The 13,865-nt window shown below is 43.4% G+C and overlaps 1 protein-coding gene across 1 annotated transcript in view; it reads left to right on the top strand.

Moving 5' to 3' along the window:
* Positions 1 to 9,049: 9,049 nt before the first annotated feature.
* LOC309558513 (uncharacterized protein) overlaps positions 9,050 to 13,865 on the top strand; it is a gene marked incomplete at both ends in the record, with an annotated part of 379,547 nt that continues 374,731 nt past the window's right edge. The window contains 2 exons of the mRNA XM_082261593.1: positions 9,050 to 9,104; positions 9,363 to 9,623. Coding sequence (XP_082117719.1) covers positions 9,050 to 9,104; positions 9,363 to 9,623 — 316 coding nt within the window. The remainder of the gene's footprint in view (positions 9,105 to 9,362; positions 9,624 to 13,865) is intronic.

Genomic DNA, 13,865 nt, shown 5'->3' with positions numbered 1-13,865 from the left:
GCAAGGTGGCGTCCAAATTGGAAATCCATCGCAGCTCGCGTTGGAGGAGGACTTTGTTAAAACCCCTGCCACGCCGGCTGGGATGGATACGATCCAACACAAAAAATGAAATGTGGGGAAAAGATCCCCCATGTACCTGCAAGACATGTCATCCCAGTGGGAGTTCTGGATTTTTTATCATAGCTAATACATGTCGGTAGATACGTTGCCATAGTTTTTGTATGGTTTTTCCCATATAGAAGCACCCACATTCACACTGCATAAAGTATACCACCACCTGGGTTTGGCAGTTAGCAAAATTCTTGGGAATGTGGGTGCGTCCATTGGGGAGACGTATTTGATGTCTACGGTCAATATACAATGAGAGCATGAGCCACATGGGAAGGTTCCTTGAATTTTACAAGGGTCACTACGTGACTCTCCATGGTATTCACTTTGTGTCAATTTGTCCCCAATGAAGGGGGCTTTTCTAAAAGTGATGGCCAGTGCTTTAGGGACAAAGGGACCCACCATTGGGTCCGATGTCAATAGGTGCCAATATTTCCTGAGAATTGATTTGAGTTTTTTATGTTCACTAGAATAGCTGGTAATTATTCTAGTCGTGTCATCCTTTTTAGGTTTGGAGAAAAGAAGATATTTTCTTGATAAATTTTTAACTTATCCAAATGCTTTTTTAAGACACTTGTGGCTATATCCCCTTTCCGAAAATCTTTTCCTCAGGATATCAGCTTCCCAAAGGAAGGATTCTTGTGTTGTACATATACATTTGGCCCATAGATATTGGCTGTATGGAATAGATGCCACTAATATACCTAACTATAACTACAGGCTGGTATGCTGCCCTGGCATACCTGAAAAAAGTGCATTGCAGTGTCCATAGTCTTTACAGGTTCTCTCACACAAGTGTAGATAATTCATAGTCCACTGCGGGTATCTCCAGGGCGAACCCAAAGTTAAAAGTCTCCGTTGGCTCAACATTCTCCTACTCCTGCAAGTCTCTTCTTCTGTATCCATCCCTTCTGGGTTTCACAACCCAAAACTGTACTGTGCTCTCACACTCTCTTCTATGGAACCACTGTAGACTCCCTAGACTTCATTGGGGACTTTCTTGGACTGGACCACTGCCCCCTTTATATCACAAAGGCAAGTGGTCTGGGCCCAGACAGAAAAACCTGCCAAAAGACAGGGAGCACAGGAAAAGCATTAACCCCACCCCTCCCAACCAGGACAGCGCCCACTAACTGTTCCGACCTACTTACATACCCATCAAAAGAAGAAACTACAGTATATACAAACAGCAGGTATATTGTATATGGGGGGGGGGGGGGTATATCCATCATGGTACCATACTATTCAGTTTTTATTGCTAGTGCACCAGGTCCTGACCTCTGAGAAAGGGTGAAAAGATGACCAGGATGTCCATGTTTCTAAAAACTGGGCTGCTCTATTGTTTTACTGTGATAATAGCCATTCTAAGTGTAGCAGGTTTTCCAGGCCTGTGGCCTGATGTGGGTCTGCCATCGTTACCGGTTACCTTTCCAGCCCATGTGAGCTGCGGCCCTGGATGTAGAGACTGAGACATGTACAACTCCGGCATCTTTGTTTGTGGTTTTTATTGTAGATAAAGGGGATGGGAGAAGGGAATGAGTGGGATACTCCTTTAGGCTTTAACTAATTACACTTGGGACTTTCTTAGTGAAAAATGCCCCTTGACGCTTCCTTGATGTCAGCCAGCCAGCGCCAGTCAACACTCTTCAACACTGAGAACACTCTGTAACTTGATAGAAGTGCTAAATCCTCGACTTAAAGGCCAGAAGATCCAGGGCTGTGAACTGTAAGACTTCTGACACTGCGGTACTGCTAAAGTCACTGTATACTTCCCTCTGCCTTGCACTGGCTTGAGGTAGTATAATGTAGAACTCGGTAAAGCTGTAACTTCTACTGATACACACTGTACAATTCAGGGCCCAACTGTAGGTGCCCCCTTTGACCTTGAACTCTTCAGGGTCCACTGACTATGTACCCTCTCTTCAACTTCAGGGTCCTCAATCTAGGTACCCCCTTTTCAGCTAGCTGATAACTGGACCCCAGAACCTCTTCCGAAGTGGTCCCCTCTAACTTCAGGCAGACCCCCCAGGGGCAATCCTCAGTACTCACGACCTGTGTAGGCTTTCCTGGGACCGGACCCCTCTCGCTCTCTGCAGGCTCTCGGCACACCGGATCCCCTCAGTTCAACTCAGAACTCTCTGGATACTCAGGCGACACCCTGAGATATCCTCTTCCTCAGACAGGAGGAGAAACAGCTGTACTCTCCCTCCTGGGACTCTGCTCCTGCCAAAGACACCGTGCCACGCACTTCCCCCCAAACGTATAACCACTCCCAGAATCCTTTGCGGCATAATCTGCTTTCTGGGGTAGTTACAAGCTGGGATGTGTCCCCTGATTGGGCTTCCCACACTGCCCTATGAGAGCCTCTCACAGGAGCCAGTGGAGACACTTCTCCCTTCAGCAGGCACATCTGGAAGCCCTGACACCCTAACCGAGTAAAGCACAGCCCTGCTGTTAGGCAGACAAGGCCCACTATCCATTTGCCTAGCACCTACCTGTAGGGTGCTACATAAGTCACTAACAATATCTAGATATACAGTAAAACCTTGGATTGCGAGCATAATTCGTTCCGGAAACATGCTTGTAATCCAAAGCACTCTTATATCAAAGCGAATTTTCCCATAAGAAATAATGGAAACTCAGATGATCCGTTCCACAACCATTTATTCATAAGTTTTTCAGTTTATAGTCTATATACAAAGATTATAGCAATGTGATAGGTTGTGTCATAATAAAATGTCCATCCACAAATGGCAGCCTCCACAAGGGGAATAGGAGCAAAATCCAGCAGGAGCTACAGAGTATAAAAGAGAAGAGAGGAGCCTCTAAGTGTAGCAGTATGGGGACATTTAATGAAGGTACAACATTTAGCAACTCACATGGTTGATGATTAAAGAGGCACATCTAAGTATGCAGGCATCCGGGGTAAAGCTGTCCACATAGATCATCTTCTGAACCACTGGCTCTCACCGATGTCAGTCTGCAATTGTGATTGGGAAGACTACCCTGCAGTAGAGTGATCTGAAAGCGAGACTTTGAATCGCTCTTGGAGCGCAGCGTGGAAGGGTGTGATGAAGATGACAGTGCAGAGGATGGTCTATGTGGAAAGCTTTACCCCGGATGCCTGCATACTTAGATGTGCCTGTTTTAATCATCAACCATGTGAGCTGCTAAATATTGAACCTTCATTAAATGTAACAATATTGCTACACTTAGAGGAGCCTCTCTTCCCTTTTATACCCAGTTGTGAGATGACGCTACTTGTATATCAAGATATCGCTTGTATATCAAGTCAAATTTTTTAAAAAAAATTTGCTTGTCTTGCAAAGCGCTCTCAAACCAAGTTACTCTCAAACCAAGGTTTTACTTTATTGCCCATTCAGACAAGGATAGTATAACAGTGGATTTGCAATGTTGAAATATAACTGCCCTTGTTACCAAAATAAAATGTCTAAAATGTAATATTTTCTTTAACCCAGCGATCACAGAGAAGTGAGTGGGAGAGAGGTTATTTTTATACTAGAGTTGGGCTTTAAACTTCAGCTTTAATATTATCTAGAATCTATTTTATTTTTTGCTGTTGACTGAAAATATAATTCTGGTTCACAGAATCATTAGTCTGAGCATTTAAAAAAAGTTAATGCAGCGCTCTTTCCAATATAAAACCAGAAAAAAAATTAGAAGAGAAGAATCACAGGCAATGAAAAGGTTAGTAGATTAGTTCTCATTTCTTCATTCTACTGCAATTTTGTTCCTGACCGGATCTGATTTTTTATTTCACAGATTCAGTTTCCCAATCACTAGTGAACGGAGCTCAGGACAGTAAGGTAAGCAGTTTAGATATCAGAGAAACAAAGCTCAAGGAAAGCTGATTTCTCGGCTTTGTAATGGACTGTCTTCCCATAGAATTATTTTTTTGGGGGGTGTTGACATTTGTGTAGGCATTTTATACTTTGTTTTCCTGTGTAACCAAATGCCAGCTTTGTTATACCACTTCCTTTGCTTCAGTTCCTCTGTGTCTTGTCCGGGACGATGTGTATTTCGTAAGGTCATGTAATGCTGTAGGAGATATGAAAGGCAAAAAAAGCTGTGCAAATATAGGAACTGTAACTAAATGAATATTATAGAAATAGGAATGATTTTATTCATGAACCCCCCTCTTACCTCTGGACAGTAGAGGATGACCCCCCTTAAGGCTTGAAAGGCTAGCATTTCAACTGTGAGTGGATTCCTAGGTTAACTGTGAGGAATAAAAATAAACTAGGCACCAGTCACTTTAGAATGTTTTAAGTGGAGAGGGTCAGAGCATTGGCAAAAATACACCTCAGACTTCTCTAGCAAAGCAGATAGCTAGTGCTTTTGGGATAACCAAACAGCACAGGTACCTTTATTAAATGAGTTTGGAGCAAACTCCTAAACCTTTGTGGACAGCCTTCCCAGAATAATTAAGGCTGTTATAGCTGCAAAGAGTGAGCCAACTCAATGTTGAACCCTACGGACTAAAATTGGGATGCCATTAAAATTTATGTGCGTGTAAAAGCAGATGTCCCAATACTTTTGACAACATAGTGTGTATTAAAGACTCTTCTCACTTGTTGGAGTGTTTTTTTTTTAAAAGTTGATGGCTGCGCTGGACTGACCTGCTCGATAGAGGGTCTGTGGGTGGGTGGTAGGTGAGAGAGTGCCACTTGGGGAAATTAACTCCCAATCAATCTGGTCCGACTGGATGAAAAAAGGCAGTGGATCCTTGTTAAGGGGTCTGGGCTGCTACCATAAGATACGGCCTAGTGGTCATTTCCAAAGTTTCTAGTGGTAGTCAGTTAAAGGAGCGCCCAAAATCAGCAATAGGAATCCTACTTAGATCAAAAGATCGTCGTTTATTGGTAGCAGACCACTTGTTGGTATGTCAGAAGTGTTATAAATGCCTGTCCAGTTACCATTTGCTTTCACTAGATGTTTGTTCCTTATATACTTCCATACCGCATGAGGCAGGTTTAGCAGCTCTCGACCACTTCTTGTCTATGTCTACCACTGATCATATTCATCCTTCTCATTTATTTCAAATGTTCTAGGTTTGCCTTAAGACATATCTATTTTCAATTTATAAATTCCTTTTATCTAAAAAAAAAAAAAAAAATGGGCACGGCAAAGGGCACCTTTTTTGCACTAGGTTCCGCAAATTTGTTTATGGGTCAATGGAAAAAGACTTTCTAATGGGGCCTATAATCCTTTCACCCAACATTTGTTTTATTATGGGTGCTATATAAATGGTATTATTTCATCTGGGATGGACCGATAGAATCTGTTATACCTTTTGTTAACTTTTGTAAAAATAATGCACATCATATACAATTTACCTATGTAAGGGTCCCCAAGTCACTGGTCTTTTTGGATTCAGTTCTATGCTGGGACACAGAGGGTAACACTGTTTCCAAAACCCATTTTAAGGAGACAGCAGGCAACTCTCATCTTCTGTGAAACAGTTGTCATCACCCAAATATAACACAGGGGGGGATTTACTAAAACTGGAGTACTCAGAATATGTTGCAACTGTGCATGGTAGCCAATCAGCTTCTAACTTCACACTTGTTCAATTAAGCTTTGACAAAAAGAAAAAAAAAAATGGAAGCTGATTGGTTTCTATGGAGGGTGTAATGGAACCGCGACCCACACTGTGCTTGTGGGCTTCCGTCAGTATTTGGTTTCCTTCAGTCTTGAACATAGATATCCGATTTTCCAGCTGCCCCCATACAAAGCTAGCCGACAATTCAGCTTGTATAAGTTTTGTAACCTTCTCCTTTATTGAACACTGTACATAGTTTATATACAGCATGGACCTCCCCCTCCTGATCAGATTACCACACACAGGTCAGGGGTGGCCTAATTACATTATCATATGGAGATGGAATTGTATACAGATATAGAATTAACCTGAACTAATTATCTAGCCATCTGGACAGAAACAATATGTGAGTTCATTAACAATTAACAATGGGACAGACAGGCTTAACAGAATACACATCCCACCTCAATACACAAACAATAGGGAGAGCCTGTCTCTGACATTGAAGTTCAATACACATTATCATAGGTGTAAACACAAAACCCATTTGAAGCAATCCAAAACATTAAGTATCTGTCTTTCACTCCCAGTGACGGTGAGTACCATCACAGAGGGTTGCACCAGATTTTGCACTTTCCAGCTTCAGTAAATAACTCCCTCAGTATCAGGGTCAAGTTGTGACCAAAAAAAAATACTGGAAAAGGGCTTTAGGAAAGAAAACATACTGTATATCCAAATGTGAATGCAATACATATATGTTGTTTTATTGCTTTTTATAAAAAGATTTACGGTGCTAGGTCTATGTGCTTCCTCTCTCATTATTGTTGGGGTTTACATGCTTTTTAAAGTGACATTGTGGTCTTGTTCATGCAGGGGAATGTGAGAGTTGCTTCAAAAGGCACCCCAACCCCTCTATAATCACCTTGGCCTTTCTCATTTGCCATTCCTTCTTCTGTCAGAGCCATTGACAATACCTTGCACTTCTGGTTATGAAGGAGCATGTAATCAGCTCCCCTGTGATAGCACTAAAGCTTAGAAGCAAGATTGAAGCATTGTCATGGGATCAAGTGAGTGACATCACCAACCATAGGTTCCTGGGCCTGTTAAACTAAGAAAGTAAGGGGTTAAAGGAGGGGTCTTTGTAGAGATACTGTCACTTTGTCCTGCATGGGCAAAATGACAGTGTCTCTTTGAAATATGTCTAAAACAAAAACGTCATAGTCCATGCCCATTTGAAAAACAGTTAACATCTGCTGGCAAAGCATATTATCATTGGGAACCCACAAAAAGGGTGGCATCTAGGTAGTGGAGTAATGAATCTAAGTCTGAAATCTGCAGAACAAACCATTATAGAAAATTGCCAAAAGAATCATTGTAATATGAAACAGCCAATAAGAAGGCACTATTTCATAAAATACCATAAAATAACCTAGCCAATAAAAACTTATTTAGTGTCAGCCTTGGCTAAGAGTGCATCAAGTCAGCAAAGCTACCTAAAGTCAGGACCTTGCCAAAAGATACACAATCATAAGGCCTTGCACAAGATGACCACAGGTTCAGTCCATGGGCAGGACTTGCACCACAGCAGGCTCCACCATGATGACCCTGCCACCAAGTAGGGAACATGATTTACTAACTGTTCCCTCCCTACCGAGTCTCCATCACCTGTCACTGTCACAGCCTCCACTGCCAGCTAGCTGCTTCTCCTTCTCGTTACACCTTTCTTCCTCTGCCATAAAGGTTGACTAAAATGTTCATTTCTTAACATATAACCACCAGGGTTAACTTGGTTACGTTTGTTACTGCATAGATACTCTTCTCCTTAAACCCAGGGGGGGGGGGGGGGGTTAAACATGGCTTGCTCCCAACTTCCAGTTCTTCTGATACACCATAAATACACCACGATTTTATCCTTGAGTAACTTAGACCAGGCAGTTCTTCAATAAATAAAACAGTGTTTACTGGATAATGTTTTTGTACATGGAGAAATAATTTTACAACAAATGAAATAGCATCTTCAAACATAACAGGTGCCTTGCCCCCTACTCTGGTGCTCCCAATACATTAACTCAAATAAAGTCTCTCACCAACACGTAGTCCACAAGTGTGGAACCCGGGATCAGGTTCCACTGAGGGGTGAGTCTCTGACAGCATAGCTCACATCTTAGACAGGTCCTCTCAACACCTTTCCCATGCCCAGACTGCACACCAACACTGCCTTCCCCAAGGGAAGTAACGAATACATCAGGTGAAGAAGTGACTAACCATAAAAATCTTAACCCCTCACAACACCAGCCAGAATTTAAAGTTACATAACACAAAAATATTATTCAGCAACAGAACACATTAAAGTAGGCACCTGCCTATATGCAAGAGACCTACTGTATACTAAATAGAAATATATTATTATTGATAACATAAGAGTTTAGGTATCATATCACCCCCACTATTTAAGAAAACCAGGACAATGTTGGCTATTAAATACATTCATACACTACTTCCACTCATTCCAGATGTTTATTGCACCGTAGTCTACTGTAAGTGTCATGATCAGGCTCAGAGACTAGTAGCTATAGCAGTAGAGAGAATCCCACCGATCAGCAGGATTGGTATACAAGCAGGCTACCCTGGCAGATGACCTGGACCCATCTGAGGTGCAGAGACTAAGTACTAACCCATATTCACCAGAGCTCCTGATGGTGGAGATGGATTTAGCTGCGTGTTAGTATCAGGTTGTGGCCCTCAGGATCGCCCAAGCAGCTCAGCAAGGCGGGGTCCAGTAGCAGATATAGCGGGTGGGGATCAAACAGAAGGGTAGTAAGTAAACAAGACAAAGGTCAGTAACATATGCTTGCTGATTGGGATCAAGTGGAAGCATAGTCAAGAAACAAGCCAAAGGTCAGTAAAAAGTAATAGCAAAGATATGGACGACAACAGGAGTGACAAGAGCAAGATATTGGCCCAATAATCTTGCAAACAGGACACACAAAAACATTAATTAAATCAGGAAGTTCATGGGAGGGGCAAAGAGTTCAATGTTTAAGGCAAGCAAGCTACAAGGCAGGATCATCCAAGGAATATTCCAGGAACTGTCCAGCATTTCAGGTGGCTCAGCAAGAAGAGACATTGCCAGACACAACAGAGTTTGCCAGTTCAGACCCAGGCCCTGACAGTAAGTTTGATAATCATATAGGAATTTGTAGCCTGTGGCACACAGGGTTCATTTTCAAATCATGGTAAAAAGAAGACAAGGTTTGCATCGCTGGTAAGCAAAATTGGAGATCAAAAGCAGGAAGAAAAACATGAAATGTACTTTGAGAAACTATGGAGGACTCTACAACAGGTCAACTGAGTGGGTTATGTAACTTTTTTTTTAAAATGAGCGATGACCAATCAGCATGGTCACAAGCCCAGGACTGGAAAAAGCAGTTGGGTAAGGTTCTCACACCCCTAATAAAGTTCAATACTAGCCCAAATTGAAGGCAGAAGGCAAAGCAGTAGCCAAAAGTCTACGGAGCTGCAGGTGTCGAGATGCAGTCTCACCCTTTCAGATGCAATGCTACAGAACAGAAATAGAGAATTGCAGGAGGAAGGGAATGAATTTACAAATATATTGGAACAATAAATTAATTCTTGTATATTATTTTCAACTGTTACTATGTTTTTAACTTTATTTCTCTGTAATTTACAGACATGAAGCCATTTGTAGATAGACATCGTGAGGAACTTATAAGGCGGGTGACTGTGGTGGATCCCACCTTGGATGATCTTAAGGATCTGCTGACTACAGAGAGCTATGAATATATACGGGGCAGACCGACCTCTCAGGAGAAGATGGAAGCTCTCTTTTTTTATGTCAGTAACTGGAGTGATGGAGACAAAGAAATAATGTATAACTCACTAAAAAATCATAATGAACAAATCATCATAAACCTGGAAAAGAAAAAAAAAGGTAAGAAATGTAAGTCTCAGCTTTAGTTCACAACTAGTTAGTCACACAGCATGTTCTTACCCAGAGTTCACTGGAGTTCACTTTTGAACGGGAAACGGGACTTTGAAAGGGAGGATGACATACTATGTACCCAGTGCTTTAAGTGGCCCAAAAGAGGTGTCGGTACTCTATTTTATAGCCTATAAATTTTTTTTTTTTGATGACTCCCCTCATCCACTGAGGTAACATGATAGGATTGAGGCACACTGGTAGCATACAGTTCCATAACTCATCTTTTTTACAAGGCCACATAAACATGCATGAAAATGCGATCAAGTAGATATAATAATGATGTTTAAAAAAACTCTTACTGGCACATATTACACTAACTGTGCATATAAAAATGTGGCACGACACGAGCATTGACAAATATTTAGGGATACATTACAAGCTCTGGATAGCTTTGAGAGGCCAAATGCTAGGAACTGAGATGAAGCCAGTTTGGTTTTGGACTGGTAACTCACCTAATGTGCTGTGCTGGTGGTAGGAAGGATGGCAGGGCACTGACTGTGGTGGCCCTGGCAGGCCAGGCAAGTGTTGTGGTGGCAGGCGGCAGACAGCCAGTGCATTGTGGGGTGACAAGGAGCGGCAGCCAGGCTTTACTTTCTCGGAGTCCGCAGGAGTCAGGACACCACCGCGCAGGGCACTGCTGGAGGGGGTGGGGAATGGAGCACTGTTTAGGCACGCGTGGAATAATAAGTTCCTCCTCCGCTGTGAATGCTGGGGTGGCGGGCCGGGCGTCTGACGTCACTGGTTGCAACCAGCGATACAGAGGGAAGGAAGCACAGCAGAGGCAGAGCGGTCAGCGGTGCGGCTGGCATCGATGTGGGATTTACTGTTCTGTCTGCAGAGCAGCCCCCCCCCCCCTTTTCAGCAGCGAATCGGCCCTGCGCACCAGTACGCTAAAATCATGTTCTGGGCGCAGGGAGAGGTGGCGGTACTCTCAAGAGCTTTTTGCAGAAGTGGCGGTACTGAGTACCGGTGCGTACCGGCCCACTTAAAGCACTGTATGTACCTCTTACTGGAATAAAATTGTTATTGCTTTTTTACATCGATGATGTCATCAGTGTGTGGCATGTCCATTTTTTTGACTAGTAGGTCTGTGTAGAGAGGATGCTTTTCTGGGTAAGCACATGAAAGCAGCTAGAGGATCAAGGAAGGGAGACAAGACCACATGGGGTGTAACAGTGGGGAATAGGGCTGACTACAAAAGATGAATATAATGTGGGCTATACTCTGCTACAATCATTAGTCAGTCATATACTTCTGTTGCTAGTAAGGTTTCTTTTATTATTGTTCTACTGTGAATTGATTATGATGGTGTAGGTATTATTATTATTTTTATTATAATGGTAGTACATTTTATATACGAGTTGGTTTAGGTTAATTTTTTTTTGTTGAGGTTTCTCATATAATTTTTCCTTGATTTCTCTTTTTTTCCTAAAATACAGCTGTTCCACTTCCACGTAAGTAATCTAGCTACTGAATGTCAGTGTTTTGCTTGTAAAGGTGTCCATTCAGTATTTACGGTCATGCTGATTAACATAATCCAGTACTGGACAGAGTATTATTTGAACTTGTTCTTGTTTTCCTCTATTGTCCTTAGAAGATGTAAAAGAGCCCCCCCTAACCTAACATGTCACGCTTTAAAATTGCGGACACACGGGGAATGACGCCAAACTTCGATACTTTAAAAATCTCCATAGGCAACGCTTTAAAAATTTTTACAGGTTACCAGTTTAGAGTTACAGAGGAGGACTTGGGCTAGAATTGTTGCTCTCGCTCTAATGTTTGCAGTGATACCTTGCATGTATGGATTGAATGCCGTGACATACGCACCCGGGGATTGGGGGGGGGGGGTGGGGACTTTTTTTTCCTTTTATTGTTTATTTTATTTTAATTTTTTTATTTTTACACTTTCCCTTTGTTTTTTTTTTTGATCACTTTTATTCCTATTGCAAGGAATGTAAACATCCCTTGTAATAGGAATAGTGAATGACAGGTCCTCTTTATGGGGAGATCTGGGGTCAATAAGACCTCACATCTCTCCTACAGGCTATAAAGCCTAAAATAAAAAAATTAAAAAAACGATCACGGCTATAGAGCCGAGGTCTCGGCAGTATTGACAACTGCCAGGGCGGCGTGACGCCTCTGAGAGCCAGATGGTCCCCGGCAGACTCTATGGTGTGCTTCCGCCACCGGCAGATTCCTTCTCCAGCTCGCTGATCGCACGGGCGAGCCGGTAGAAGCATAATATCTGAATGGTGCCGGCAGCTGCACCCATCATGCAGACGTCCAGCGGTAAGGAAGTGGTTAAGGTCTCCACTCAAGCTTCTGTAAATCCATCCGGTGTTTTCTACATTCGGTGCTGGCTGGGCACGGTACAGGAGCTGTTCAGTGGCTGCGGACACAGTACAGGAGATGTCAGAGACCGCAGACAGGATACAGGAGATGGTCAGAGGCTGCGGACATGTTACAGGAGCTGGTCAGAGGCTGCGGACATGGTGCAGGAGCTGGTCTGCGACTGCAGACACGGTACAGGAGTTGGTCTGGGGCTGCGGACACAGTACAGGAGATGTCAGAGACCGCGGATAGGGTGCATGCCTTGTTTCTCGTACTAGCTAGCAGGTGCCTCCTTACTGTAGCAGGTGAAGCACAGTATGTCTGTGTAAGCAGTGCCCGGACAAGGCCATCCAGCGCCCAGGGCAAACATGCCAAGGTGCCCCCTGTTTTATGCATGACCAATCATCTTACCCACACCTGATCATTATACCTACGTATAGCGTGCAGAGGTCAAGATTAGATAAATTACACAGTGTAAGGGTCAGGATCAAAAGTTGTGTACAGAGTGCAGCAGTCAGGAGTGGATAAAACAGGGTGAAGGGGTATGGTTTATGTAATATACAGTAAGCCTACAAAATATTGCACCCATGATCAGCAGATAACGTGTGCACAGGCCCGGACTGGGACAAAAAATAGGCCCGTGCATTTTGGACTGAGCAGCCCGCGAGGGGGGGCATGACTGGGGCGTGGCGGGGCGTTTGTCGGGATGGTTGATGACAGGATTTAATGTTCCAGGATGTGTGGATTCGATTACAGTACCTTTTTTAGTTTAATCTGACAGACTGGGTCCAATTTAGATCAGAGCTGCCATATGATGCTGTTTTTTTTGTCTTACTTTAAATCCTGTTTTGATGGTTGAGTCCTAAAAATAGTATGAAGCAGCACAAGATGAGGGTTACTCTAATCAAGGGGTAGACAACCTTTTTGGCCACAGTGTGCCGAAAAATGTTTTCAAAGAAATTTGGAGTACCAGATACATAAAAAACAACTGTCAACTTCATATAAAGTAACTGCTGTAAACCGCTTGAAAATTAGTAAGAAATCAAGTGAGCTTTGCACCTTCACAAATCAGATCAGCCCCAATTCCTGCACCTTCACACATCCGATCACCCCAATTCCTGCACTATCACACCTCAGATCACCCCAATTCCTGCACCTTCACATATCAGATCACCCCAATTCCTGCACCTTCACACATCAGATCAGTCCCAATTCCTGCACTATCACACCTCAGATCACCCCAATTCCTACACCTTCACACCTCAGATCACCCCAATTCCTGCACCTTCACACATCAGATCACCCCAATTCCTGCACCTTCACACATCCGATCACCCCAATTCCTGCACTATCACACCTCAGATCACCCCAATTCCTGCACCTTCACACATCAGATCACCCCAATTCCTGCACCTTCACACATCAGATCACCCCAATTCCTGCACCTTCACACATCAGATCACCCCAATTCCTGCACCTTCACACATCAGATCACACCAATTCCTGCACCTTCACACATTAGATCACCCCAATTCCTGCACCTTCACACCTCAGATCACCCCAATTCCTGCACTATCACACCTCAGATCAGCCCCGATTCCTGCACTATCACACCTCAGATCAGCCCCAATTCCTGCACTATCACACCTCAGATCACCCCAATTCCTGCACTATCACACCTCAGATCACCCCAATTCCTGCACCTTCACACCTCAGATCAGCCCCTGGTAGGCTGTCACTGGCAGCAGCAATTTTATTCAAATTAGGATTTCTTCTGCAAATAGGCTGACCTGGCACTGGCAGGCATAGTACTAGACTAGTACTATGCCTGGCTGCCAGTGCCAGGCCAGCCTATTTGCA

Source organism: Pelophylax lessonae (assembly GCF_965119305.1).
Source record: "Pelophylax lessonae genome assembly, chromosome: 6".
NCBI classification, from domain to species: Eukaryota; Metazoa; Chordata; class Amphibia; order Anura; family Ranidae; genus Pelophylax; species Pelophylax lessonae.
Note: the sequence above shows the minus strand (reverse complement) of the source record. Positions and strands in the feature narration are given on the sequence as shown.